The sequence below is a fragment of the Arvicola amphibius genome, chromosome 10 (genome assembly GCF_903992535.2).
Source record: "Arvicola amphibius chromosome 10, mArvAmp1.2, whole genome shotgun sequence".
Lineage (NCBI taxonomy): Eukaryota > Metazoa > Chordata > Mammalia > Rodentia > Cricetidae > Arvicola > Arvicola amphibius.
Genome location: NC_052056.1, coordinates 77,001,074 through 77,027,864, shown reverse-complemented (window position 1 = coordinate 77,027,864; position 26,791 = coordinate 77,001,074). Strand labels below are relative to the sequence as shown.

At 43.8% G+C, this 26,791-nt stretch overlaps 1 protein-coding gene across 1 annotated transcript in view; it reads left to right on the top strand.

Annotated features, from left to right (window-relative positions):
- Positions 1–20,565, top strand: part of Crkl (CRK like proto-oncogene, adaptor protein) — a 40,519-nt gene extending 19,954 nt beyond the window's left edge. The window contains exons 2-3 of the mRNA XM_038345221.1: positions 5,226–5,691; positions 16,638–20,565. Of these exons, the coding sequence (XP_038201149.1) occupies positions 5,226–5,691; positions 16,638–16,772 (601 nt within the window). The 3' untranslated portion in view covers positions 16,773–20,565. The remainder of the gene's footprint in view (positions 1–5,225; positions 5,692–16,637) is intronic.
- The last annotated feature ends 6,226 nt before the right edge of the window (positions 20,566–26,791 follow it).

The following is a 26,791-nucleotide window of genomic DNA, read 5'->3' as shown; positions in this document are numbered from 1 at the left end:
ACAGAAATACATATAACAAAATTGACCTTAAATTGTATCTAAAAACCAAGATCCATACCAATGCAAAGGATTCATCTCTACAGCATATCCCCCTTTAAATGTAAAAAAACATTTATAAACAATCATTTTGAGAATTTGGGTGTTGTTCTCTAGACTACTTTCTGCCGATTGGGGCATTGTTAATCAGATCTTTTGTGGGGTTTCCTGTATGTTAGGTCCATCTCAGTCAGCAGTCCTCAGAAACTGTCATGGATGTTGGACCATCTAGGCCATTGCTTCAGACTGTCTTGTTTGATCAAACCATATTAGCCTGTAAGGAATCCATAGCTTTTCTATCCTCTGTGGAAACAAAACCTTTTCCAAAGCAACATATTAGACCCAAATTTTGAAGTCAAGATACCTTTAAAGTATATATGTTCGTTTAGCTTAGCAGCCTGTATAATGAATTGTCTCTCTGTACTTAATCATTCACAGTCAAAAAATTCAAAGAAAACAGAATAATATGATCCAGACTCTTTGTGTGATTTTATGTGACTTATTTTTCTTACTCTATTACTTTTTCTAAAAGTTTAATATTTATTTTATTATCTTTACTCCTTTAATCTGTGACTGTCTGTACTCTTTTATATTATAACTATCTATACCCTTCTTCCTCTCTCTCTCAAGCCTATGTACATTTTTTTTTTTTTTTTGGTTTTTTCGAGACAGGGTTTCCCTGTAGTTTCTAGAGCCTGTCCTGGAGCTAGCTCTTGTAGACCAGGCTGGCCTCGAACTCAGAGATCCGCCTGCCTCTGCCTCCTGAGTGCTGGGATTAAAGGCGTGCGCCACCACCGTCTGGCCTGTGTACATTTTTAAACCCATTGTGTCTCTTTTAGAGGTCTTTTATGTCTGAATCTGTTCTGTTGTGTGTCTGAAATCTTTTTTGACAAAGAATATTTTGAAATGGTAAGCAGTGTGGTCGCTGTGACCTTCTCTTGGCCCTTTAACATGGTGGAAGTAGTTCACCATCAGCTCTGGGACTGCAGGGAGGGGGCCACGCTCATCACCTCAACTTTGGTAAGCAGTTGACCCCCGCTGCCACCAAGTAACTTGCAACATGCTGCCCACAAACCCCATTCAAGTGCTTAGCCTCCTGAAAGAACCAGAGCTGTTTGTGCAACTAGCATGGACCAGAAAATCTTGAAGGAGCTGCAATGCTTTTGCTGCTACCACTGAGTCAAGAAGCCTTATCTTAAATGACTTACGCCTCTGTTTGTATCTAGCAAACAGAGCCCACTGGAGAAAATGCTGCTACCAAGAAGTCGTTTTTGTTGTTGGTGGTGGTTTTTGGTTTTTGGTTTTGGTTTTTGTCTTTTGGGGTTTTTTTTGTTTGTTTGTTTGTTTGTTTTTGGTGTGTGTGTCATTAGAATTCCTTCCCAAGCTCTGGATGTGGCAGGGCCATGTTGGCATGCCAATGTTGTAGGCAGAGACTACTAGAGACTACTTGTTCCTTCCCGGCCACCCAGACCCGAAATAGTCACACAGAAACTATATTAATTACAACACTGCTTGGCTAATAGCTTAGCCTATTAACCTAATATTAGGTTATATTTCTAAATAACTTTTTTGATATTTATTGAGCTCTACATTTTTCTCTGCTCCCCTCCTTGCCTCTCCCCTCCCTTTTCAATCCTCCCCCAAGGTCCTCATGTTCCCAATTTACTCAGGAGATCTTGTCTTTTTCTACTTTCTACTTCCTATGTATATTATTAGATTTATGTAAGGCTCTCTTAGTGACAACATTGTATCTAAATTCTCTGGTATTGTGGTTTGTAGGCTGGCTTTCTTTGCTTTATGTTTAAAAACCAACTATGAGTGAGTACATGTGATAATTGTCTTTCTGTGTCTGGGTTACCTCACTCAAAATTATGTTTTCTATTTCCATCCATTTTCCTGCAAAATTCAAGATGTCATTTTTTTCCTGCTGTGTAGTACTTCATTGTATACATGTACCACATTTTCCTTATCCATTCTTTGGTCGAGGGCCATTTAGGTTGTTTCCAGGTTCTGGCTATGACAAACAATGCTGCTATGAACATTTGTCCTTTTTGAGCACATGTCCTTGTGGCACGATTGAACATCCTTTGGATATATACCCAAAAGAGGTTTTACTGGGTCTTGAGGAAGGTTGTTTCCTAATTTTCTGAGAAATCGCCACACTGACATCCAAAGGGGTTGTACCAGTTTGCATTCCCACAATGCAGAAGTGTTCCCTTTTCCCTACAACCTCTCCAGCATAAGTTATCATCAGTGTTTTTGATCTTGGCCATTCTTATAGGTGTAAGATGGAATCTTAGAGTTGTTTTGATTTGCATTTCTCTGATGACTAAGGATGTGAACATTTCCTTAAGTGTCTTTCAGCCATTTTAGATTTCTTGAGTTCTTTGTATGTTTTGGAGATCAGACCTCTGTCTGATGTGGGATTAGTGAAGATCTTTTCCCATTCTGTACGCTGTCGTTTTAAGCTTTTCAGTTTCAGGAGGTCCCATTTATTAATTGTTTCTCTTAGTGTCTGTGCTGCTGGGGTTCTATTTAGGAAGTGGTCTCCTGTGCCAGTGCGTTCAAGTGTACTTCCCAATTTCTCTTCTGTAAGGTTCAGTGTGGCTGGTTTTATGTTGAGGTCTTTGATCCATTTGGAGTTGAGTTTTGTGCATGGTGATAGATCTGGGTCTATTTGCATTCTTCTACATGTTGGATATCCAGTTATTGCCAGCACCACTTGTTAAATATGCTTTCTTTTTTCCATTTGATATTTTTTGCTTCCTTGTCAAAAAGCAGGTGTTTGTAGATGTGTGGATTAATATCTGGGTCTTCTGTTCAGTTCCATTGGTCCTCCTGTCTGTTCTTATGCCAGTACCAGGCTGTTTTCAGTATTGTAGCTCTGTAGTAGAGTTTGAAGTCAGGGATTGTGATGCCTATAGAAGTTGTACAGGATTATTTCGGCTATCCTGGGATTTTTACTTTTCCATATGAAGTTGAGTACCATTCTTTCAAGGTCTTTGAAGAATTTTGCTGGGATTTTGTGGATAACTCTTATATATTAACCCATTTCTATTAATCTGTGTATCGCCACATTATTGTTGCTTACCCATAAGGTTCCGTCTGGCATCTGTTTCATGGAGCAGCTATGTGGTGTCTCTTTTATTCCACCTGTTCTCTCTATATATCAGATTTCCTGCTTGGCTATATTGTGTCCTGCTATAGGCCCAGAGCAGCTTCTTTATTAATCAGTGGTAATAAAACATTCACAGCATACAGAGGAGAATTCCACATCACTCCACCCAATTTTTCTTTCTTATTGTTTTTTGTTTCATTTTTCCAGTAAAACTTCCTTAAAACAGTTTTAAACAAAAGAACAGTAGAGCGACCCTAGAGAATCTAAGTAACAAGGTAAACCCTAAGAAAAAACTATACATATCCACCTGGGAAAGGAAAATAGGCAAGATCACCTGACAAAATTGGGAGCATTGGGTGTAGTGGGAGAAGGGAAGAGGAGCAGGGAGGAGAACTTGGGAGAACGGGATAGTCAAGATGGAGGAAGAACAGAGATGGAGAGCAAGGAAAGAGATATTTTTATTGAGGGGGCCTTTATGGCGCTAGCAAGAAACCTGGCACTAGAGAATTTCCCAGGAATCCACAAGAATGACCTTAGCTAAGACCCTAGGCAGTAGTGGAAAAGATGTCCTGTAGTCAGATTGATGAATATCTTAAATGTCACCATAGAACCTTCATCCAGCAACTGATGGAAACAGAGGCGGACACCCACAGTAGAGCACTGGACTGAGCTCCCAAAGTCCAGTCGAAGAGTAGGAGGAGTAAGAATATGAGCAAAGAGGTCAAGACCATGACGGGTATACCCACTGAAACAGTTTACTTGAGCTAATGGGAGCTCACCAACTCCTGCTGGACAGGGAAGGAACCAGCTTAGGACCAAACTGAACCCTCTGAATGTGGGTAACAGTTGTATGGCTGGGGCAGACTGCAGGGCCACTAGTAGTGGCATCAAGATTTGTTCCTACTGCTTGTACTGGCTTTTTGGGAACCATTCTCTGGATGGATTCCTTGCTCAGCCTAGATAAAGTAGGGAGGGCCTGCCTTGGACCTTCACCAAAGCAATGTGCCTTACCCTCTCTGAGGAGTGGATGGGGGTGGAAGGTGGAGGAATGAGAAGAGGGGAGAAACTTGGAGCTGGGGTTGGTGTGTAAAATGAAAACAGATGGTTTGTTTTCTTTGAAGAAGAAAACAGTGGAGGACTATTTAGAGAGTAGTTCAACTTGAATTTTCAAAACTTGCATTAAAATAGAATTTATCTGGTTGGATTTTGTTTTCATTTCTTAGATACAGCTCAAATTCAGGGCCTTGTACATATTAGGCAAGCACTCTCTCTCCCTCCCCTTTTCTCTTTTTCTTTTTGAGGCAGGGTCTCACAGGCAGCTCTGGCTGGATGGCCTGGAACTTGCTATATAGGTCGGTCACACTGGCCTTAAACTTAGAGGTCTGCCTGTCTCTGCCTTTCTAAGGCTGGTTTAAAGGTGTGTTCCACCACACTCAGCCCCTCCCCATCTACACATTTGGCTTATTTTTGTGGTGTTTGTTTATCAGCTAGGGGAGGGGGGTACAGGCGTGTATGTGGTCAGAGGATAACTTGATGGAGTTGGTTCTCACTACCATTTACATTGATTTTGGAGTTCAAACTCAGGTCATAAGGGTTACACAGTAAAGGTTGTACCACTGAGCCAATTAACTGGCCATGATTTTCATAGTTTGTGTCTGTTGTAATTAGGGAACTATGCAGGATGTGAGCCATCAATGAAGAGTTTGAAAAAAATGTATCTGTGATGGCTATAACAAAAGAAGCAACAGAACTTAAGAGTTAAATAAATTCAGATCAATTATCTGAAAACAAAACCTTCCCCGAAACACATTGTGGGTGATGGTGCATATATCTGTGTACACACATGACATATTTAAGTATTTTTAAGTTATTGTTGTAGACTATAGAGAAGATATTGTTATAGACTATAGAAAGTACAACCAGAATGTACAATGACAAAACATTCTTAATTACTGAGAATATAATGAAGGAACAATTTATGATAGAGGAAGGCGGTTAATAGATTTTTGACAGTTACCAGTATAGAATAAGATAAGACTTTTCTTCAGAATAATTCTGTTTCTCTCTTAAGGTATCCAAGCCCACCAATGGGTTCTGTCTCAGCACCCAACTTGTCTGCAGCAGAAGAAAATGTGGAATATGTACGGACTCTCTATGACTTTCCTGGGAATGATGCTGAAGACCTCCCCTTTAAAAAGGGTGAGATTCTAGTGATAATAGAAAAGCCTGAAGAACAATGGTGGAGTGCCCGGAACAAGGATGGCCGGGTTGGGATGATTCCTGTTCCTTACGTTGAAAAGCTTGTGAGGTCTTCGCCACATGGAAAGCATGGAAATAGGAATTCTAACAGTTACGGCATCCCAGAACCTGCTCATGCGTATGCTCAACCTCAGACCACAACTCCTCTACCTACAGTTACCAGTACTTCTGGGGCAGCTGTCAACCCTTTGCCATCCACACAGAATGGACCTGTCTTTGCAAAAGCAATCCAGAAAAGAGTACCCTGTGCTTATGACAAGACTGCCTTGGCATTGGAGGTAAAAATCTATCAAAACTGGCCCTTGAACATGGGTTTTCATTTTTAATTTTAAGTTAGTCATCCCTTTAAAGTCACTTACCTTCTTGAGAATTGGACTGGGATTTCCGAACTTACACTATTAATGTCTTGTCCTTTCCTAGTCATCATGCCAGCCCAGGTCCCCAGCCTGCTTGCTCTCTTTTCTGCTCCCAAAGCTCATAGGTAGTTGGTTTTCTTTCCAGCAAAGGAAATAATTAGAAAGACCCATTACCTATGAGCTAAATTAGCATTCAGAGATACAGTACTAGTTGTATAATTCCATATATATCTCCAACATTGTAATTAAGAATCAATACAAATAAAATGTCTTAAAATTTAACTAGGCAGAGAAATGAGTTTAAAATATATCAACCCTTGCTTGTTACAGATTTTGTAAATCATAATAGTATGAAGTATAATGTAAAAACTGTCACTGTCACAGTCATTTTGTTTTGGGACAGGGTTTCCCTTTGTAGCCCTGGCTGTCCCGGAACTCGATCTACAGACTTAGGCTTAAAGTTGGAGATCTGGCTACCTCTGCCTCACCAGTGCTGGGATTAAAGGCCTTTGCCAGCATTAGCACTGTTTCTCTGACTTGCTTAAATAAGACAGAAAGTCCTGAAGGTCAAGTTGATGAGGTTATTAGAGAGGCTGCTGTCTTAAAAATTTGAGGTTTTTTATTTGTTTGTTTTGGTTTTTCAAGGCAGGGTTTCTTTATGTAGCCTTGGTTGTCCTGGAACTCACTCTAAAGACCAAGCTGACCTCTAGCTCACAGAGATCAGTCTGCCTCTGCCTCCGAGTGCTGCAATTAAAACAGTGCACCACCGCCTGGCTTACAAATGGAATTTCAAGGAACGTTTCTTGAGCAAACATATATTGCTTAGCATTTCCTTTTTGCTTGTTTAAGTGAAACACCAACATAAAAATATGTCGTGCTGGGATTAAAGGCATGCACCACCACTGCCTGGGGTAGCCTTCAGTTCTTGCTTCTCGCACATCTTCAGTTAGATAGCACATATAGCGTGGATACAGATAAAAATCAGCTGTAGGGATAGAGAGCTAGTTCAGCACTTAAAAGCACATATTGGTCTTGAAGGGGACTGGGATTAAGTTCTAGCATCTACGTTGAGCAGTTCACAATGGTTTGTAATTCCAGCTCCAGGAGGATCCACTGTCTCTGGCTTCTTCAAGCACCTGCATGCACACACCCACAAGTAAAATAAATGTATTTTTAAAATCAGCCATAATTCATTTATATATAACTTTCTACTTGTCTTTGGACCAGGAATAATATCTAAGTGAGTTAGACTTGAAAATTTGTTTCAGGGTCAGTGACTATGTATCTCTTCTTTTGACTAGAAAAAGGAGTGGTTGCCTTGTGGTTGCAGCTTACATCAGGGACCAGGATTGAGGAGGGATCCAGTTGTGTTTAGAACAGGAAAGAAACCAGAAAAAGGGCCAGGCAAGGTGGCACTTGCTTGTAATTTCAGCACTCAAGAGGCCGAGGCAGAAGAAATGAGGATTTGAAGTCTAATTGACTGATCAGACTTCTACCACCATGAACCAAGTGTGTCTCACTCTCCCTTTTTCCTCCCTCCCCCTTTTTCTCTTTCTCTTTTCTGTCTAACACACACACACCCCTCTAACTTAGAGATGGGATCTCATAATGTAGTCTGGCTGTCCTGGAACTTGCTACATAAACCAGGCCTTTGCTGCCGAAGGCATTTGCTATCACACCTGGCCCATTATTATTATTATTATTATTATTATTATTATCATCATCATCATCATCATCATCATCATCATCATCATCATCACCATCATTTTATATGTATGATGTTTTGCCCATATGTCTCCTTTACGTATGTCTGTGCTCCGTGTACATGCAGCGCTCTTGGAAACCAAAAGAAAGTGTTGGATCCCCTGGAAGTAGTGTTACAGGTGATTGTGAACCACCACGTAGGGGCTAAGAATTAAACTCAGGTCCTCTAGAAGAGCAGCCAGTGCTCTTAACTGCTGTGGCATCACTCCATCCTCTATACACCACTCTTGACTGGTCCACATCTCACCCATGGATCTTTGGGCTGGTTCTGGGTATGGTAGCACATACTTGTAATCCCAGTACTAGAGAGATAGAGGCAGGATTAGGAGCCAGGCTAGATAATAGGAGACCCTGACTCAGAGAAACAAAACAAATGAAATACCATCTTGTTTGCCTTGTGGCTTCAGCCTTTTGAGATAGTGACTGTCATCTCAGAATAGAACTCAGAATACATTAGGGTAAAAGCGTTCAGGCACTGATTCACTGAACTCTGATTCTGTTTTGTTTTGTTTTGTTTTGTTTTCTAGACAAGATTTCACTATGCATCTAGGCTAACCTTCAACTCTGTTGACTGTCCTTCTACCTCAGCATCCTTGAGTGCTAAGATTATGAGAATACACTAAATATGCCAAGCTTGATCTTTGATTCTAAGAGAATGTTTTAGATGGTATCTGCTGTGTGGATGCATTCCTTGGTATGTTCAGAGTAGGGCTGGAAGGTGGTGTTACAGAGGGATGGCCTGGAGCTTTTTAAGAGAGCCAGACTAATGATGTATATTTTAAGATAACAAACATACTTGGTGGTTACACAGCTCCCCTAGCCTCTCAAACTCCAGTTCTCCTGACGCTAACCCAGCTGTCACCAAACCATCATCCAGGCTTTATTTGGTGATTCACTGCAAGACTCTGTTAGTGGAACCTAAAAGACCTTTACTGCTCCACTGAGGATGCTTCTAATCAAGCTGTTGGCTATAGCATAAGAAATAAATGTTCCTCTGCTTGTGCTGTCTTCTAAAACTATTTGGATAGTAATGTCTGTCTGATCTTGTTAAAGAAAACAATTCTCTCTTGGGACTGTTCGAACTAGGTTATTAGTGAAAGTATTAAAATTAAGTTGAGGAACATTGACAAAAGTAGGGCAAAATGTACCAGTAATTGGAACGTCTTCATCCCCTTGGGTGGTACAAGGAGAAGAATGGTAGCACTGGTGAGCAGTAGTCCTGAATTATTTCACAAATTTTTGTTCTTTTGTTTTTCCTTGTAAACATATTTGAGGGTGGGAATGTAGATCAACCCTCAGTTTGATTTCCAGCATTACAAAGTTTAAATAAGTCGACTTTCAAAAAAATTCCCTGCAATAGAGACAGTTTAAAAAGTGTTAGCTATTTTCCTCTTGCTTCTCATGTAGTGACATGTATAAGAGAAGTGTAGATGTGTGTCCTCACTCCTTGGCAACAGAGCTAGCCAGGTCTGTTGGTGCAGGCCTGCAATTCCAGCTACTTGAGGAGCTGAAGAGGACGGTAAAAAGGTTAAGACCATCCTGGGCAACTCAGTGAGACCTTGCCCCAAAAAAGTAAAAAAAAAAAAAAACAAAAAACAGTTGGAATGTCATTGAGTGGTAGTTTCAATCTCCAGTATGAAAGAAAGAGGAAAGGAAGGATGACAGTAGAACTTTCCATTGACCTCTGTGGAGCCAGAAAGCTCATCCTATGCTGCAATAAAGTTCCCTGACTGAGGGACTCAATCTAGCCTGCCCTTTTTGAAAGATCTTGTGTGTAGTACACCTGAAGGCCAGAAGAGGGTGTCAGATCCCATGGTGCTGGAGTTTCAGGCAGTTGTGAGCTGCCTGACATGATTAAGCTTTCTGCTGAGCTGTCTAAAGGATCTCTAATCAGAAGACAATAGTCGGAGCAAGGGTGCTGTTGTTACAGGGTACTTATAGTCAGAGCTACTTGTCTGAGAAGCAAGGTAGGGAAGTAGTACAGGCCTATTTTACATCCTGGCTTTTATGGATATAGTTTTGGGCAAATTTCTTAAGTTCTCTAAGCAACCTGGCTGGAAGTATTGATATTTGTCCATTAACTGTCCATTCATATAACTAACTAGAGCGGTGACATCCAAAGAGCTGGCCACTGTGAAGAAAGAGAGACTAGGGAGACTAGGGGAGCCGGGATAGGCAGGTGGTCTGAAAAGGCTTCCTGGAGAATGTAACTCTGGGATTGAATTTTGAAGGATGACTACAACTAGCTGGTGAACCAGGGAAGGCAGGGGAAAGAGTATGCAGGAAGGGCCTTGAAACACTACGCACATAGAGAACAGGTTGGGTAAAGGGCCAATGTGGGCAAAGACAGCAGGGGAGCAGGTTTTCACATATTACAAAAGAGCTAATAAGATTTACATTTTTCTTGGCATTGCTTTTATTTGAAGTATGAAACAACCAGTTTCTCAGAACTGGTTTTTGAAGTTGTGTCTCCTTAGTAATTTTAAATTTCACAGAAAATGCTTTATTTTCTTCTAAAAATATTTTCACTCATATTCTAGTATGTGTGTATTACTAAAAAGAAAGGGAAGTGCCAGGTGTGGTGGTGTACACCTGCAGTCCCAACACTTGGAGGTAGAGAAAGAAGCATCAGGACTTGAAGATCATCCTGGGTTACATAAGTAGACCCTATTTTAGAAAGTGGCAGGAGGCTGGGCAATGGTGGTGCACACTTTAATCCCAGCACTTGGGAGGCAGAGGCAGGCGGATCTCTGCAAGTTTGAGGTCAGCCTGGTCTACAGAGCGAGTTCCAGGACAACCAAGGCTACATTGAGAAACCTTGCCTCGGCCCTTCCCCCCCAAAAAAAAGAAAAGAAGAGAAAGTGTCAGGAGAAAGTAGGTGTTGTGCATGTTAAGCAAACATCTGCACCTTCCCCTCACCCAAGAGGTTTCAGAAAGAAACATTTAGATCTTTTTACTGAAGGCTTCTGTGTGACTTCTACCGTGGTGTCTTTTGTTTGCTAATCTTTTCTGACATTTTGTTCTGGTTTGGTTTCATGCTCACCTATAGAATTTACCATCTTCCCTAATTGACGCAAACCAAATGACTTGACCCTACTTTAGTAGACCATTGTCTTCTGGTATCACAGAGTGTTCTCTGTGACAGAACAGTCTTGGATTCTTACTCTGTTTGCCAAGTGCTTGGCCAGTACTTAAGTCATCAATCTGTTCTTACTAGCTCACGATTATTTTTTATCTTTGATGCCTGCTCTTTTTAAAATTTTTACTTGTTTTATGTATATTTGTGCCTTTATGTATACGTGTGCACCACATGTGTCCCTGGTACCTGAGGATGCCAGAAGGTGTCAGATCTGGAACTGGAGTTACAGATGGTTGTGAACTGCCAAGCAAATGCTGAGAATAGAACCTGGGTTCTCTGGAACAGCAGCCAGACTGATCCATGTCTCCAGCTCACATTTTTTTTTTATTACTATTTATTTTTGAGACAGGATCTCATGTAGCTCAGCTAGCCTTGAATTCATTGTATAACCCTGGTGTAAACCTTGATCCTTCTGCCTCTACCTACCACATGATGGGATTACAGGCATCCACTGACATTCCAGGTTTATCAGGGTCTTTTTATGATGCTCAGTGATCTTTGAGCTCACTAGTATCCTTAAGACAAAGTAAAAATTGCTCCTTATTCCCATTGGAGGTCATAAATTATTATATTGGAATTTCTTCTTGAATTCCCTTTGCTACCACCCCCTTAAAGATTTAATTATTTATTTGATTGTATTTGTATATGCTTGAGTGTGTGTTTTTGAACCATTTAAGTGTGCAGGTGTCTTCAGAAGCCAGAAGAGTGTGTCAGGTCCCCTAGAGGTGTAGTTCCAGGCAGTTGTGAGCTGCCCCATGAACTGAACTTGGTCCTCTAAAGAGCAGCACATGCTCTTCAGAGCATGGTTGCTGAGCCATTTCTGCAACCCCTCTCTTTGGTTTATTTTGAACCCCTACTATTTGGGTTCTATCTCTTCTCTGAGTCTTATGAATTAGCTTTCTCAAAACCTATTGTGCAAGTTCTCTTCAATGCCTGGCTGGGATTCTCAGATTTCTATTTTGTTAGTTGGTTTTCTTTCATTGGTTAGAATTAAAATCACATTAACAGTGTCCTAGCTTTGTTTTGTTTGTTTTAGACAGGATATTGTTACCTATCTAGGAAACCCTGAATTCACTACACATGTTTTTGTGTGCCCTTCCTTAACTTTGAGAGCGTTCTCCTGCTTCACAGCACTGTGTGTAGCACATCGTGTGTAGCTTACAGCAACAGTTTCTTTAATGTTTTTGCTTGCTGAGATGAAGCAGTATGCCAAGCATAATGAAGTTTCAGTGTCTTAGAATAATCTCAGTGTCCTACAAAGGAACACACACAAAGCAGAAGAGGCTCAGCAAGGCAATTCTTTTTTAGTATAGTGTGGGCTAGAATCCACCCCCAGGCTAGCAAGCAGCTAGGGCAGGATATTCACTTGAGTTGTGTGTGTCTGTGCGGGTGGGGGGGTTGTCCGCATTTGCATCCGTGTCCCCAACTCCCATTTTTTTCGAGACAGGGTTTCTCTGTGTAACAGCCCTGGCTGTCTTGGAACTCACTTTGTAGACCAGGCTGGTCTTGATTTCACAGAGATCCCTCTGCCTCCCGAGTGCTGGGATTAAAGGCATGTGCCACCACTGCCCAGTTAGGATGTAAGGGCATTCTGGCTGTAACATCTGTCACCCCATTGATCACCAGGATTGATCTGGCTGGCTAGGCAGGTTGTCCCCTTCCTCCTTCACTGCTCCATGTATGTCCCTTCAAAGCTGCGGGCTCGGTTGACCTCCACTAAATAAAGGAGGACCCGTCTTGGGTCATGGGTATATGAGTAGCTGCGCTCCCCTGCTAGAACCTCTAAACAAGCATTCACTTGGTTTTTATGTTAATGCAAATGGTAACTTTTTTTCCCCATTGGCTGGGGTCTTTCACAGTCCTTTCCCATTGGCTAGTTTAAAAAGAACCAGCACAGCTACTTCTGCTACTGGCCAAATTCTGTGAGTTACCAGATGAGAGAAAGGTTGAAGTGCATATGAATTTTACACGGTGGGTGAAGATTATTGGCCCTTGGTAGCAAATTATCTGATGAAAGAAAACCATTTCTCACAGTAGCACAGGTTATATTTTTCAATCTCAGAGATCATCATGAATTCCAGTGGTGAGTGACCTGTAGTTTAGATCCATGTTGTATTGGTTCTCCATCATGTTTGTCATAAAGCAGTTGACTCAGCCCTGGAGGTCCACACGAGGTCATAGTTTCCTAATAACAAGGCTGCTCTCCCTTGTCCCTGTCACATTCCAGTACAGGAAGCTTTTCCCCTAAGACAATACCCATAGGCTAGTGTCACCTTCTGAAGAGTCTCAGATGTGTGGGTGCTGTGGTGGTGTGTGAATGTCCAGGGCCTGTGGAATCACCCTTTGGGTTTTCTATGAGGACTGACCAGACTCTTGTTTTTGAAGTAGGTCTTGCTGTGTTGCCCAGACTCGTTTTGAGCCCTAGTATAATAGCTATCAGGTGCCTGTCTTCTGTCCTGAATATTATATCAGTTCTTGCAACTCTTTTTTTAGAAATCTTGCCAGGTGGTGGTGGTGCATGCCTTTAAGCCCAGCACTTGGGAGACAAAAGCAGGAGGATCTCTGTGAGCTCAAGGCCAGCCTGGTCTACAGAGTGAGTTCTAGAACAGCCAGGACTGTTTCTTCACTGCCAAAGATGCTTTTTTGCCATAATCACAACACCACGTCAAAAGCAGGAATGTTCTCTGAATATTGGTACATACCTGTAGTCATATCTCATAGAGGCAGAAGCAAGAGGATTAAAGGTTCAAGGCTAGCCTGGGTTACATGGTAAATTCCAGGTTACTCTGGGATACATAAATATTACGATACCTGGCTGCCAAAAGAATAAATGTGCCTGTCAATACAGGCTTTCACCCTGGAGCCCAGAATGGTCTTAAGATAAGCAGTCTGCCTGCATTAGCCTCTCAGATGCTAGAATTTTAGGGGTGGATCATCATACCATAACTCCTAGAAGATGTCATTATGAAATCCTTCAGATGCTAAAGCCAGGGAATAGTGCAGTGGGGAAGGTGCTTATCTCCTTTATTACACTTATTGATGTGTGTGCCTAAGAACAACTTCTACCAAGTGGGCCCTGGGGATGGGACTCATCTGTCAGGCAAGTGCCCTTACCTGCTGAGCCATCTTGCTACTCCCAGGTTCTCAACCCTGATTAGCCTGGAATTCACAGATAGCTGCTTGCTCTGTTTCTCACATTTTTGATAATTTTTTTTTCCATTAGCAAATCATTGTCATTGGCTTATAGATCAGAATGAACTGTTCTTCAGAGAATTTTGTTTGCCTGGGGAGAAGCACTTGCCACACTAGCATGACGACTTGGGTTTGTTCCTCAGAGCCCATGTGAACAGCCAGGAATGGTGCACACATTTTACCACACTGCTAGGGAGAAGGAAATACTTAACTACCTGGAGTTCACTTATCAGCTAGCCTAGGTCCCAGTGAGAAATACTATCCCCAAAATCAGAGTAGATGGCTTCTGAAGAATGACACCCAAGATTGGCCTCAGGCCCCCATGCATATATATCTGTAACACACATGCACATAGACATATATGCCAAAAGGAGGAGGTGTTTTTCTTAGTGTGTAAATAGGGAGAGAATACTCTGAAATTAATTTGGTAACTTTTAGTCTTACAGGTAGTATATAGCAGAGCCCTGACACTTTTTTTTTTCCTTTAAGGACAGTCTCACATTCACTCAACTCAGGCTAACATCAGACTTGGCTATCCTACTGCTGGGGTGCTGTGTGTAGACCACCACACCTAACTTTATTGTGGTGGTTGTTGTTGTTTTGTGCTGTGTGTGTATGTGTGTGCATGAGAGGTAGGTACATATGTGTATGTGCAGCAGTCAGGACAACTTTGCTGTAGAGTTAGTTCTCCCCTCCCACCTTTTCTTGGCTTCTGAAGATGGAATTCGGGTCCCCAGGCTTGCACAGCCAGTGCCTAACCCTCCAAGTTATTTTACTCATGGCTCCTATATTTTTCTTAATGAGCATATTTTCATTTACATGCTGACTATTTGTATTTTCTGTGGAGTAATATCTATTCAGATCTTTGTGGTTAAGAGTGCATAGTGCTTTTGTAGAGGACTCCTTGTCAGGTGCTTGTCTGGTCCAGGAGGATCTGACACCCCTGGGCTCCTTAAGCACCCATAGTCACAGACACTTACCCATATACACAATTAAAACAAAATAAATATTAGTAACAGTAAAGAGTAATGTGTCTGTAGCTCTGTGGTAGAGTGCTTGCTTGGCATGACAGAAGGCCATTTCTAGTCACAGGAAGGACAAGGTCAGATGCTGCTCCCAGACTCTCTTTCTAGCCTTTTCTGTCTCCATAGGTCCATCTTCCTTAGCAGCAGCAGGGTTTGTTTTCATTCTGTATTATTGACTCAGTACTTTATGTATGTAATGTATATAACTGTTGTTATAGTGTTATCTAACATAGCCAGCAAGCGTTGACCACATTGGGACTGCTGAATGTTGACTGTCTAACCACACCAAAGATAGGGAAGTTGCTTAAGAATAAGGAACTGCCTTAAACTGATCTTAGAGTCCTGGCAGAAAGGGAATGTTTTTCAGTGTCTTGCACACACTATTCTTGTTTTCCTGTTATCTTTAGAATTATTTATTAGACACTGTTTTCAGGTCTTCCTCATCCATCACTCTGTTTGCTTTTTTTTGTTTTGTTTTGTTTTCCGAGACAGGGTTTCCCTGTAGTTTCTAGAGCCTGTCCTGGAACTAGCTCTTGTAGACCAGGCTGGCCTCGAACTCAGAGATCCACCTGCCTCTGCCTCCTGAGTGCTGGGATTAAAGGCGTGCGCCACCACCGCCCGGCCCTTTTGCCAGTTTTAATAGGACTCCTGTTACTCACAAAGTTGGAAAATACTAGTTAAGGGCCAGCCACGAGGCTCAGTGAGTAAAGGTGCTTGCTGCCCAGTCTGGGGACCTGAGTTGTCCCTAGGACCCTCTTGGTGGAAAGAACTGACTCTTGAAAACTGCCCTTTACACAGTAAGCCCTCCACACACTGATATGGGCACACAATACACACAAATATATACATGTAATAAACATTTTTTAAAATCTATGGTTATGATTGTTTTGCCTGCACGTAAATCTATGCATTACTTGCATGTCTGGTGCCAAAAGTAGCCATTGTATTCCTTTGAAGTAAAGTTGCAGACAGTTATGAGCTGCTGTGTGGGTCCTGGGGTTTGAACCTGGGTTCTCTGGGTTCTGAGACCCTATTTTTATAGAAAATTATAATGGGCAGAAGAAATTGGGAATGGCATGAACAACATAAAGTCTTGGTACACATGCAGTCTTGCACCAACTCAGCTTTTAGTTGGTTTCTAACTTTATTTTGTTGCAAGCCGTGATGGATCTTTTTTCTTTTAAACCAAAAAAGATCAAAAGTAGATTGTCAGAACAGTGAAGGTTAGTATGTCAGTGGTAGCACACCTTTGAATATACTTTTTGTGATACTTATATAAGTATAAATTTATTTCAAGATTTATTTATTATTTATTTATTATGTGTGCAGAGTTCTGCCTATATGTCCACCTGTAGGCCAGAAGAGGGCACCAGATCTGTGTGTCCAGGCTGGTCTGGCCTTTGCCTTCTGTGTGCTGGGACTATGAGCACCAGGCCTGGCTACTTCCTACCTTTCTATGCAGCTTAACATACCCATGTATGTTCATTTATTAGTGACCACAAATGCATGACCGTTTATTAATGCTGGTTGCTTTGTGCTCAGAAGCTGCTTCACGAATGCTTGCCACCTGAAAGGTGTCCTGGGTATGCTGGTGGTATCTTGTGTCTCTGTAGTACTTGATTTTCAGGTCCAAACACTGAAGAGAAAAAGTTAGTCTTAGTCTTTGGATAGATAGTATTTGTGATATAATGTAAACTGTCTTTCTTGTTTGCACAGTGATGCTAATTTTGTCTTTTCTGTTCCTCTAGGTTGGTGACATTGTGAAAGTCACAAGGATGAATATAAATGGCCAATGGGAAGGCGAGGTGAATGGGCGCAAAGGGCTTTTCCCTTTCACACATGTTAAAATCTTTGACCCTCAAAACCCAGATGACAACGAGTGATCGCTGTTGCCGTCCCTGCTGCTGCCTTGTCCTGCCTGTCATAATCTCCTTTGAAGTGGGAAGCACTCTCCCATGCAAGACACAGCAAGCTGCTGGGCCGCTCCCCCACACATTGGTGGTTTCCTGCACATTTGGAATGCCTCCAGCGGCTGCCTCTTGGCATTTGTATCATAGTCATGCTGTCAAAGAATAGCTGATTTTAGAGTTCTTCTGGATTATAAACTGGAAATACTGGTGGAAGCACACAAGTCAAGAGAATTGAACACAGAAAGGGTCTTCCTTCTCATCACTGCCTTGTTTATACTTGAGGCTGACTGTTGTGCTCGCCATAGAAAGCGTGAGCCTGCTGATGGTCCACTCAGAGGGTTAGCCTCGGCAAGCTCTTGCTGTTGCCGGGCTGTAGAGCAGTGGCTGTGCCATCAACTTGTTTTTCTTTGAACAACAGAGGAAGTAAACTCCAGACAGTTCTGCCCAAACTCCTGAAATTTGGCTTGTTTCCACTTTCTTTTGTTTAGCTTTGGTTTGGAAGACTAATTCATTAGAGTTGTGTGTTCACAACAGATTTTTAAATAGTAGGTTGGATTTTTGTGATAGTCTGAGGAACAGTGCGTGTCCCTGAGCTTCCACACTGAAGCTGCTGTATGTAACTAAAAGAAAATGAAGACACCCTGAAGTAGAGGCCTTTATCTTTTGTTACCTTGTGTACCGCGTGGCAAACAATGCACAACAGCAGCCATGGTGTGCCGTGCTGTTTGCAGCCAGGAAGCACCAGGGTGAACCACCGGTGATCTGTGGAGACTGTTGCTGTCACAGTTGCCATTGATAGGAGCAGAAAGAGTGGAGCACTTGGTCAGTTCTGTCTAGCTTTTCAATGAGTACACCCCTTTAAGAACTAAAATTAAGTTTATAGAATTAGTGGATTCACCACAAAGTGCTGTCTGTCCTGGTTCCATAGCGTGAGTGGAACAGAGCACAGTGCTGAGCAAAGAAAATGCAGGCTCTGGAACCCCTAACCCATATACCATGAGCCAACATGCAAGCCAGCTGATACAAATGTGTGTCTGACCCCTCATCTACACAAAGCAACCCTGAGTTCTAGAACCTTCCTAAAGTACACTCTGTTTCAGCTGGACCCTGATGAAGACACACCTCCACTCACAACACCACAGCAGTCTCAGAAATGTAGCAGTGACTTAGTGAATAGTTCCAGCATTTACAGAACAGCTAGCTGTAACTGTGACCCTGGCTCTGAGACTCTTAGGCTGTGAGAACTAAGGGAATATATCCTGGAAGCAAAACTAGCACAGCCATTTGTCCACTATATTTATTCTCTTAAAAACTTTTTTTGTTTAATGTTGTGTATATTGGGCATGGTAGCGCACACATTTAATTCCAGTACTCTGAAAGGCCGAGGTAAACAGGTCTCAAGAGTTCAAGGCCAGGGGCTGGAGAGATGGCTCAGAGGTTAAGAGCATTGCCTGCTCTTCCAAAGGTCCTGAGTTCAATTCCCAGCAACCACATGGTGGCTCACAACCATCTGTAATGGGGTCTGGTGCCCTCTTCTGGCCTGCAGGCATACACAAAGGCAGAATATTATATACATAATAAATAAATAAATAAAAAGAGTTCAAGGCCAGCCTGCCTGCTCTATGTAGTGTGTTATAATCTGGACAACCAGATGGACATAGAGAGACTGTCTCAGAGCCCCCCACTCCCCAAAAAAGTGTATGGGCGTTTTGCCTGCATGTATGAATGTGCATCCCACAGGTGCAGTGCCTAAGGAGGCCAGAAGAGAATGTTGGATCCTCTGGAACTGGAGTCACTGTGTGGATGCTAAGAATTGAACCTGGGTCCTCTGTAAGAGCAGCAAGTACTCTTAGCTGCTGAGCCATGTCTTGAGCCCCATCAGTTTCTCTTTAAATCAGTATCCCATCAGGCTGATAAGTGCCATATTTTAGTGTTCATGTGACAAAATGGTTATTTGGGGTTTCGGGGTAGTATCATGTCTACCTATCTGTGGCTTTCCAGAAAATGGTAGATATCATCTCTTTTTCCATCTCTGGAAGCTGCCGGTTTTTTTAGCCAGATCTGTTGAGTGAGCCCCAAACTGCCTAGAACAATACTTGCCCTCTGGCTAGTGGCCAGCCCGAGGCCTTTTGATACCTGCATTGAGTACATGCCTTGTTCACAGAGGACACAGCCTCCAAGGAATCGCATCTCATCACTGGGGCTTGAGCCTCATGCCTTACACATGCTAGGTAAGCCCTCTACCACTGAGCTCTTCTTTAAATTTTGAGATGGGATTTCCATAAATTGCCCATGCTGGCTTCGAATTTTCCATCCCAGCCCCAACTGAAATTACAAACGTTTGAGTCACCACACCCAGCTCTTAAGGTCTTTTAAAACTACATTTAACTGAAGGGCTTGGGTGTCTTGATTATAGCAGCTTGCTCAGCGCAGGCAGCCATTTTTGAGAACAGGATTTCCCTTCTCAAGTCTGTTGATGAACAAGACTGTAGATTCAGGATCAAAATGCCCCATAAACCTGGAGTTTGGTTTATAAAACCAGCTGATTTGGCCCATGTTTCTACAGCTCCCTCAGGTCCAGAGCTGGACATAAGACTTAAGTTCTGAACTCAGGATATGTGCCAAAAGTAGTAATTTCCTGAATTAGAAGCTTGTCAGTTTATTAATCAGGAAAAATTTCCTTTTCACACTGATAGAAAGTGGCATCTTCCTAGGTCCACTCCCTGGGAAGACACGTAGCCTCAGAGGGGAGTGTGATCCAGGGGTGGCTTTCCTTCTGTGACTGTCATTGCATGGGATGCTCTGCTGTGTTGGACTGGGATGACAACCCTCTCACTTTTGCTGTTGTATCTGAGAAGGGAATGACCAGGTTGCCAGGGCATAGACGGCTAGATCAAAGTCCTGTCACCTGAGCAGGACCTCCCTGCAGAAGGCATCCTTGGCACTTCTGCACTGCTTTGACGCCACCTGTTGCAGGGTTAACAGGGTGCACGGCTTTGGTTACGCAGACTCAGAACTCCCTGTGCTCACCGGAAGAGACTCTGTGCCCTCCCTTGGAGTTGCACGTTCCTGGCACTGTGCCAGCCTTCCTCTACACCTGTTTACAGACAAGATGGGCCAGGATTGATGGCCACTGCTCTTGTAACTTTTGCTCAGAAGAATAATGAGCTTTTTTTTTTTTTAAGGGATGATGTGTTTTTGTTCTAGGTGTTTATAATTTAATCTTTTAATATTATGTTCATTAACCTCTTAAAATGAGTGAATTCTTGATTGTTTTAACACAGTACCTAAGACTAATGCTTTCTGTGGCCTCCTCACCACAGGACCAGAGAACCGCATCCCTGGTAACTGCTGTGAGTATGGACACTGAGCTGCTTGTATATTCTAAAGGAGCAGGAAGACAGTTCTCTGAGACAGGAGGAACAGTGGCCTTGCTTCTAGACGGTCTTCACTGTGTGTTTTAAAATGACATAAAACTCTTTTGACATGTATAACTTAAAGATCATAAGTGTCAGGCAATAATATTTTCTGTGTAAGCTTTTAAAATTATTTTTGGGGATTATAGCTTGTTTTATTTTGTGCTATAAAATTAACAGTATTAAATGACTTATATTCTTAGAATACAGTGAGTGTCTTTTCTTAACAGATTAGTGCCTTTTTATTTTTGTATTCCATTTTACGTTACTGGTCCCAGCATCAAAACCCTGTTTCCATGGCCTGTTTGTACATTGTCTCAATAAAACTTGCACAGCTGGCGGTGGCAGCAGCCTCGGTGTTTCAGTGTCTCCTCAGTCAGCCCCACCCTCTCCCGATGTGGAACTGGCCAAGCCCCTGGTAGTCACAGAAACTTGCTCATGCTGCTCCCGCTTCCCTCACCCCACAATGGCAGCTTCTTAGGCTGGGAAATAACTGTTCTCTGGACATGGTGGGAGCTTTGGGACTCAGCCTTCCGAGCAGGGGTGCGCAGGCTCCGCTCTGCTGAGTGGCTGTTGAGCATGAGTTAAGCAGAGATGCTCGGTGGTCAGGGAAGGTGAGCGGTCCTGTCTGCTGTCTGCTGCCATTCCTGTCTGGATGTGTACCTCCTTGTGAGCTTTGGGGATCTCTAGGAGGGAACTTTGGTGTTGGTGGCTTGCTTAAAAACCTCACAAATTGCTGGGTGGTAGTGGTGATATACGCCTTTAGTCCCAGCTCTTCTGCCTCCCAATAGGCAGAGGTGGGTGAATCTCTGAGTTGGAGGTCAGCCTGGTCTACTGAGTTCCAGGGCAGGCAGAGAAACCTTGTCTTTAAAAAGGTTGGGGGGAGCCAGGCGGTGGTGGCGCACGCCTTTAATCCCAGCACTCAGGAGGCAGAGGCAGGCGGATCTCTGTGAGTTCGAGACCAGCCTGGTCTACAAGAGCTAGCTCCAGGACAGGCTCTAAAGCTTAAGAGAAACCCTGTCTCGAAAAACCCAAATAAATAAATGAATGAAAAATAAATTTTAAAAAAGGGGGGGTGGAGAGATGGCTCAGTGATTAAGAGCACTGGCTGCTCTTCCAGAGGTCCTGAGTTCAATTCCCAGCAACCACATGGTGGCTCACAAACATCTGTAATGAGATCTGGCGCCCTCTTCTGGTGTGCGGGCATACATGGAGGCAGAATGTTGTATACATACTAAATAAATAAATCTTTTTTTAAAAAAAGCCTCCCAAACTCTTTGGTAGTTATAGTTTAGGACTCCCCTGCTGTTACCCAGGAAGCACATTTCATCTTTTATGTGCATTTTATTCTCGTGCCTGTTTATGTGTGTATCAAGAAATTCAACCTCTTAGACCTTGAATCCTCTTGCCTGCCAGTACTGGAACGGTGGGCATGTGTAGGCATGCTCAACGTCTTCTACGGATTAGAGGGTGATGAGAAGCATTGCTTTGCAGGCCTGCACCCCACCTACCCAGACCTCCAGCATCTGGGAGATTCAGTCCTCAGCGCTTTTATTCCCCCCACCCCGTTTCTGAGTAGTGGATACGAGTGCTTGACGTTGAAGTAGAGTGAGATTTTAGAACCACTGTGCCAGTGGACACCCTCTCTGGGCAAGGGGCTGTAGTTCTAATGCAGCCTGAATTTAAAGAACTAGGTCCCATAGGGTTCACATTGGCCCTGTGCTTCCCTACCACCACCATTTAATGCAGAGACACCCACCAATGAGCCTTTAGGCCTGGGCACCCTCAGCCAAGCAGCCTGCAAATAAGGTGGGGCTAGACCATGTGTAGAGCTTCGCTCCCCAACTCAGTACCGGAAAGGTTTGCTCCAAACCCCTCTGCTCACCCTTGGGTCACCCAAACCTGAACCACAAGCCTCACTAGCCAGTTCTTGTGACGCCCACTTGATTGGACACTGCTTCCCATACACCCAGCCTACAGAAAATTGCAGCTATCAGTGACCACCCCCTGCCTCCCAAGTGTGGGGACAGCAGACCTTGCATCCTGAAAGGGACAGCCTGGTCTTGGTCTGGGGTGAGGATGAGAGGACCCCAGGAAGGATTCAAGCTTTCTGGAGGCTCCCTACTGCCCTCATGGGGCTAGGGGTGGGGTGGAGCTGGCGGGGTCTGGTGGGACCATGGCTCCTTATATTACGTCTCTGAATCAAACTAGCCTCTAAGGGGTGCTGTGTTCTCAGTCCAAGAGCCAGATGTTGGGAAAAAGTTCACTTTTTCTTTTGTTTTCCTTTTCCATTCTGTCTTTCTTATTTTTAAAGATTTGTTTATGTATATGAGCGCTCTGCTTGCATGTATGCCTACCTGAAAGAAGAGGACATCAGATCCCACTATAAATGGTTGTGAGCCACCATGTGGTTGCTGGGAATTGAACTCAGGACCTTTGGAAGAGCAGCCAATGCTCTTAACCACTGAGCCATCTCTTCAGGTCTCTGTCTTATTTATTTCACTACCATCATTTTATGAGGCAAGGTCTCTCTATAGCTCTGGCTGCTCTGGAATCCCTGTCTTAAAGGAGTGCACCACTGCACCTGGCTTTATCTTTCCCCTCTTTGTTTTGTTTAACTTTGTGATACAGCCCAGGCTGGCCTCAGACTTCTGATGTTCCTGCCTCCACCTCTCAAGTTCTGGAATTGGTTTGTGCCACCAAGCCTGGTTCATTCATCGCCAGGACTTCATGCATGTTAGGCGAGCACTCTACTGACTGAGCTACATCCTGGCCTCTACTTTTTCTTGGCTGAAAAAAGATAAGTGAGAAGAGTCGGGAGCACCTAGGGAGGCAGAAGCTTGCTTCATGAGAGGGGTGCCCTGGGGCTGGGGAGCAGTATGAGGCTCCCCATTCTCCCAGGCCATGAGCAGACCCCACACTTATTACTTCAGCAAACCAAACCTTGTGTCTGGGGCGGGAGGGATGTTCAGTCATTCCAACTCTGTGTTTGCTATTGTCAGGATGTTGGAATGTGCCACCTCACCAGAATCAAGACTAGGACTTTGGCTGCAGGGTTCAGCATCTTGCTGGGTCTTCCTGAGTTCTCTTGTCACATGAGCCACCTGACCTCTGATGGCCTTTCCAAAGGTAGCTGTCCTAACTAGTCCCAGGTTTAGTGTTTGCTCTAGGAAGCTCTTGCCACTTCTTCCCTACGGGACAGCAGGGACCTGAAGCCTAATGCCCTAGGCCCCAAGGGTACCATAATGATCTTACTCCATGCCAAGATTTTTTCCCAAGTGGTCATCTTCACAGCCATTACACTTGTGCCCTTCCAGTTTCAGCTTTGGTACCTCAAGCTCAGCAGCCCCTGTTCTGCTTCCTAAAGCACTTACATGCCTGGCTCTACATCTGTCTTGTTCTGCCAGTAGACCCAGGGAAGCTGCAGTAGACCAGTTTGCAAACTGCAGGACTTGGACGCTGTAGGGTTTCCATTGCTACAACAGGATACCATGATCAGAAACCAAGTTGGAGAAGAAAGGGTTTGCTTGGCTTACACTTCCACATTGTTGCTCATCACTGAAGGAAATTGGGACAGGAACTCAAGCAGGGCGGAATCCTGGAGGCAGGAGCTGATGCAGAGGCCGTGGAGGGGTGCTGCCTACTGGTTTGATCCTCATGGCTTGCTCATCCTGCCTTCCTATAGAACCCAGGTCCAGCAGCCCAGGCATGGCACCACCTACCATAGTCTGGGCTCTCTTTCATTGAACACTAATAGAGAAAATGCCTTAAAGCCGGATCTCATGGAGGCATTTCCTCAATTGAGGACTTCCTTTCTGAGGACTCTATCTTGTGTCAAGTTAACATACAATCCCAGCCAGTACAGGGTCCCTAACCTCTCTGAACCTCAGTTTCCCCATCCTCTGACTAGTGGTGAAGAATAAAAGCTAATCAGACCTGCTGGTATATGAATGTAATCTTGGCTACTCCAGAGGCAATTGAGATAATAGTTCAAGGCCTGATTGGACTACAGTCAATTCAAAGCTAGTCTGGGCAATTTAGTGAGACCTTGTCTCAGAATGAAAATATATAAACAGCTGGACAGTGTTGGTGCACACCTTTAATCCCAGCATTCTGGAGGCAGAGGCAGGCAGATTTCTGTGGGTTCAACCAGCTCGGTCTACATAGTTCCAGGACAGCCAAGGCTTATACATAGAGAAAACCTGTTGAAAACCCTATCAAATCAAAACAAAAAAAAAAATAATGGGTGAGTATAGAGGTTAGTAGCAGAACAGTTTTCTAGCATAAGTGAGACCGTGGATTGAATCCCATAACTTCAAAAATAATCAATAAAAAAATAGTAAATCAAGCTGCATATGGTGGTGCTCAACTACTCAGGAAGCTGAGGCTTAGATGGCAAGTTTCTGAGTAGGACAGATGGCTCAGTGATTAAGGGCGGTTGCTGAGCGGGTCCCAGCATCCACATGGCAGCTCACAAACAATTCCAGAGGACCCAACACCCTCTTCTGGACTCAACAGGCTCTGCATGTATCTGGTGCATAGACATACAGACAGACATGGAATAAAAAATAAGTGTATTTTTAAAAAGATTTCATACAGGTTGTGGTGGTTTATACTTTTAATCCCAGCACTCTGGAGGCACAGGCAGGCAGATCTCTGTGAGTCTGAGGCCAGCGTGATCTATACAGAGTATTTCCAGAGCCCTATACAGCTAGACCCTGGTCCAAATGACTCAGCTTGAAGGATGTAGCTCCAGCTTGAACAGGCTCTGGGTTCAGGCCCAGAACCTAGTACAGTGGCAAAGGCCTAAAATCCCAGCCCTAGAGACATAGAGGCAAGAGGTAAGAAGTTCAAGGTCATCCTGGGTTGCATAGCAAGTTTGAGGCCAACTTAGGCTAAATGAGACCCTGTTTCCAAAAAAAAAAAAAAAAAAAAAAAAAAATTCCCACAGATCTTTTGTTTCTTTTATGTCACATACCTTGGTCACATCCACCGCCAATTCTCCGTTCCACACCATGACTACCCTCCTCCCTTCATGGCCTTTCTTGGTTTTTGATGAGTGATAAAGCTCTTGTCTAGCAAGGGCAAGACCCTGGCTTCCATCCTCAGCTCTGGGGGAAAAAAGAGAAAATAGCAGCCTACTGAGTCAATTAGCGCTGCCTGCTGGAATGTTGACCGATCTCTGTGGAGGCTCTTGTGCTGGATTTGAGCAGTTAGCCATAGCGTCAGGGAGTTCATGTGTGCAATGACTGTTGTGTCCAAGAAACAGTACTTTGTAGCTCTCCTCCCCTCCTTCAGAGCTTACATTCTTTCTTCCCCCTCTTCCACATTTCCCCCTGAGCCTTGAGGAAAAGGGGATTGACAGAAACAACCCATTCATGGTTGAGCACTCAGTGGTCACGTATTCTCAGCATTTTGGCTAACTATGAGTCCCTCCGTTAATTGTTGGCCACTGCGGAGAGCAGCTTCTCTGGCCGCTAATGTGTATAGACATAAATAATTAGAAGGCAATTTGACACTTCCATCTAGCAAGACAGCAAGCAGTACTAGGATCTCCTAAGACCTATGGCCTGCCTGGCCATGGGCTTTTAACCACTTGCATTCTCTCCTGAGGAGCAGGCCCTAAATCCAATGATAAAGTGGTTACCCCACGATTTTTGTGCCACTGTTCCGTCAGTGGGTGGGGTACTATAGCACAAAGTGTCCAGCACTAGGTAAGACCACCGGTGGCTTTTCTTCCCCAGTGGCCTGTAGGGCCCCTCCAGTCTCTGTGAGAACTAGCCGTCAGAGAGGAAGGTTCCAGTTTGATTTCTGTGTCCTGCAGTGAAAGTGTGTGGCGTCCTCAGCAACGGTTTAACCATCAGTCATCATGGGCAAACAAGAGCAGTGGCAATAAGCAGTTTTTGTTGTTTTTTGTTTGTTTTGTTTTTAAGTGCATATGAAGTCACAGCTTTCATCGTTTTTCTTGCTAAGATGAGGCTAGAGGCACAAAATTGTCAATGTGGATGTAAGGCCAGCTGGTTTGAGGTCAAGAGCATCACGCCCCAGCACAAGCATGCCTCCAATGATGGGCCTCTTCAATGGGGGGCAGCATTCATGATAGAAGCCAAACTCCCTGCCAAAGAGGACTGTCCTGAGACCTCCGCTTCTGTGCCCTGGGCAAAAGTCAGTCCCTGGGGCCATCTTTCCATCTGTAAAATGGGTTGGGACAGAGCAGGCGAGCACCGCTTACTCCCAGCAGGCCCATGGCCCCATGTATTTAGCAATAACAGAAATACTTCCCTGAAGTACTGCCACTGGTTATAGTTCTAGAGGGACAACCTCTAGGTGACCACAATGGCTCAGAGACGGAATGAGATGGGCTAAGAAAGACAGTGAAACATCCAGAAAAAAGTGGAACTCCGACCTGGGCAGGCTGGCCATGGCTTCAGGGAGGGAGGGCACTATGACGACTCCCGGGAAATTCTCCTCAAATACTAACAGATTGGGAAAAGAAAATGTAATAAAACGTGACAAGTGTGCGAGTGTGGTGAGATCTAGGAGACACAGGAGGGTCATGGCTTCTGTTTTCTTATT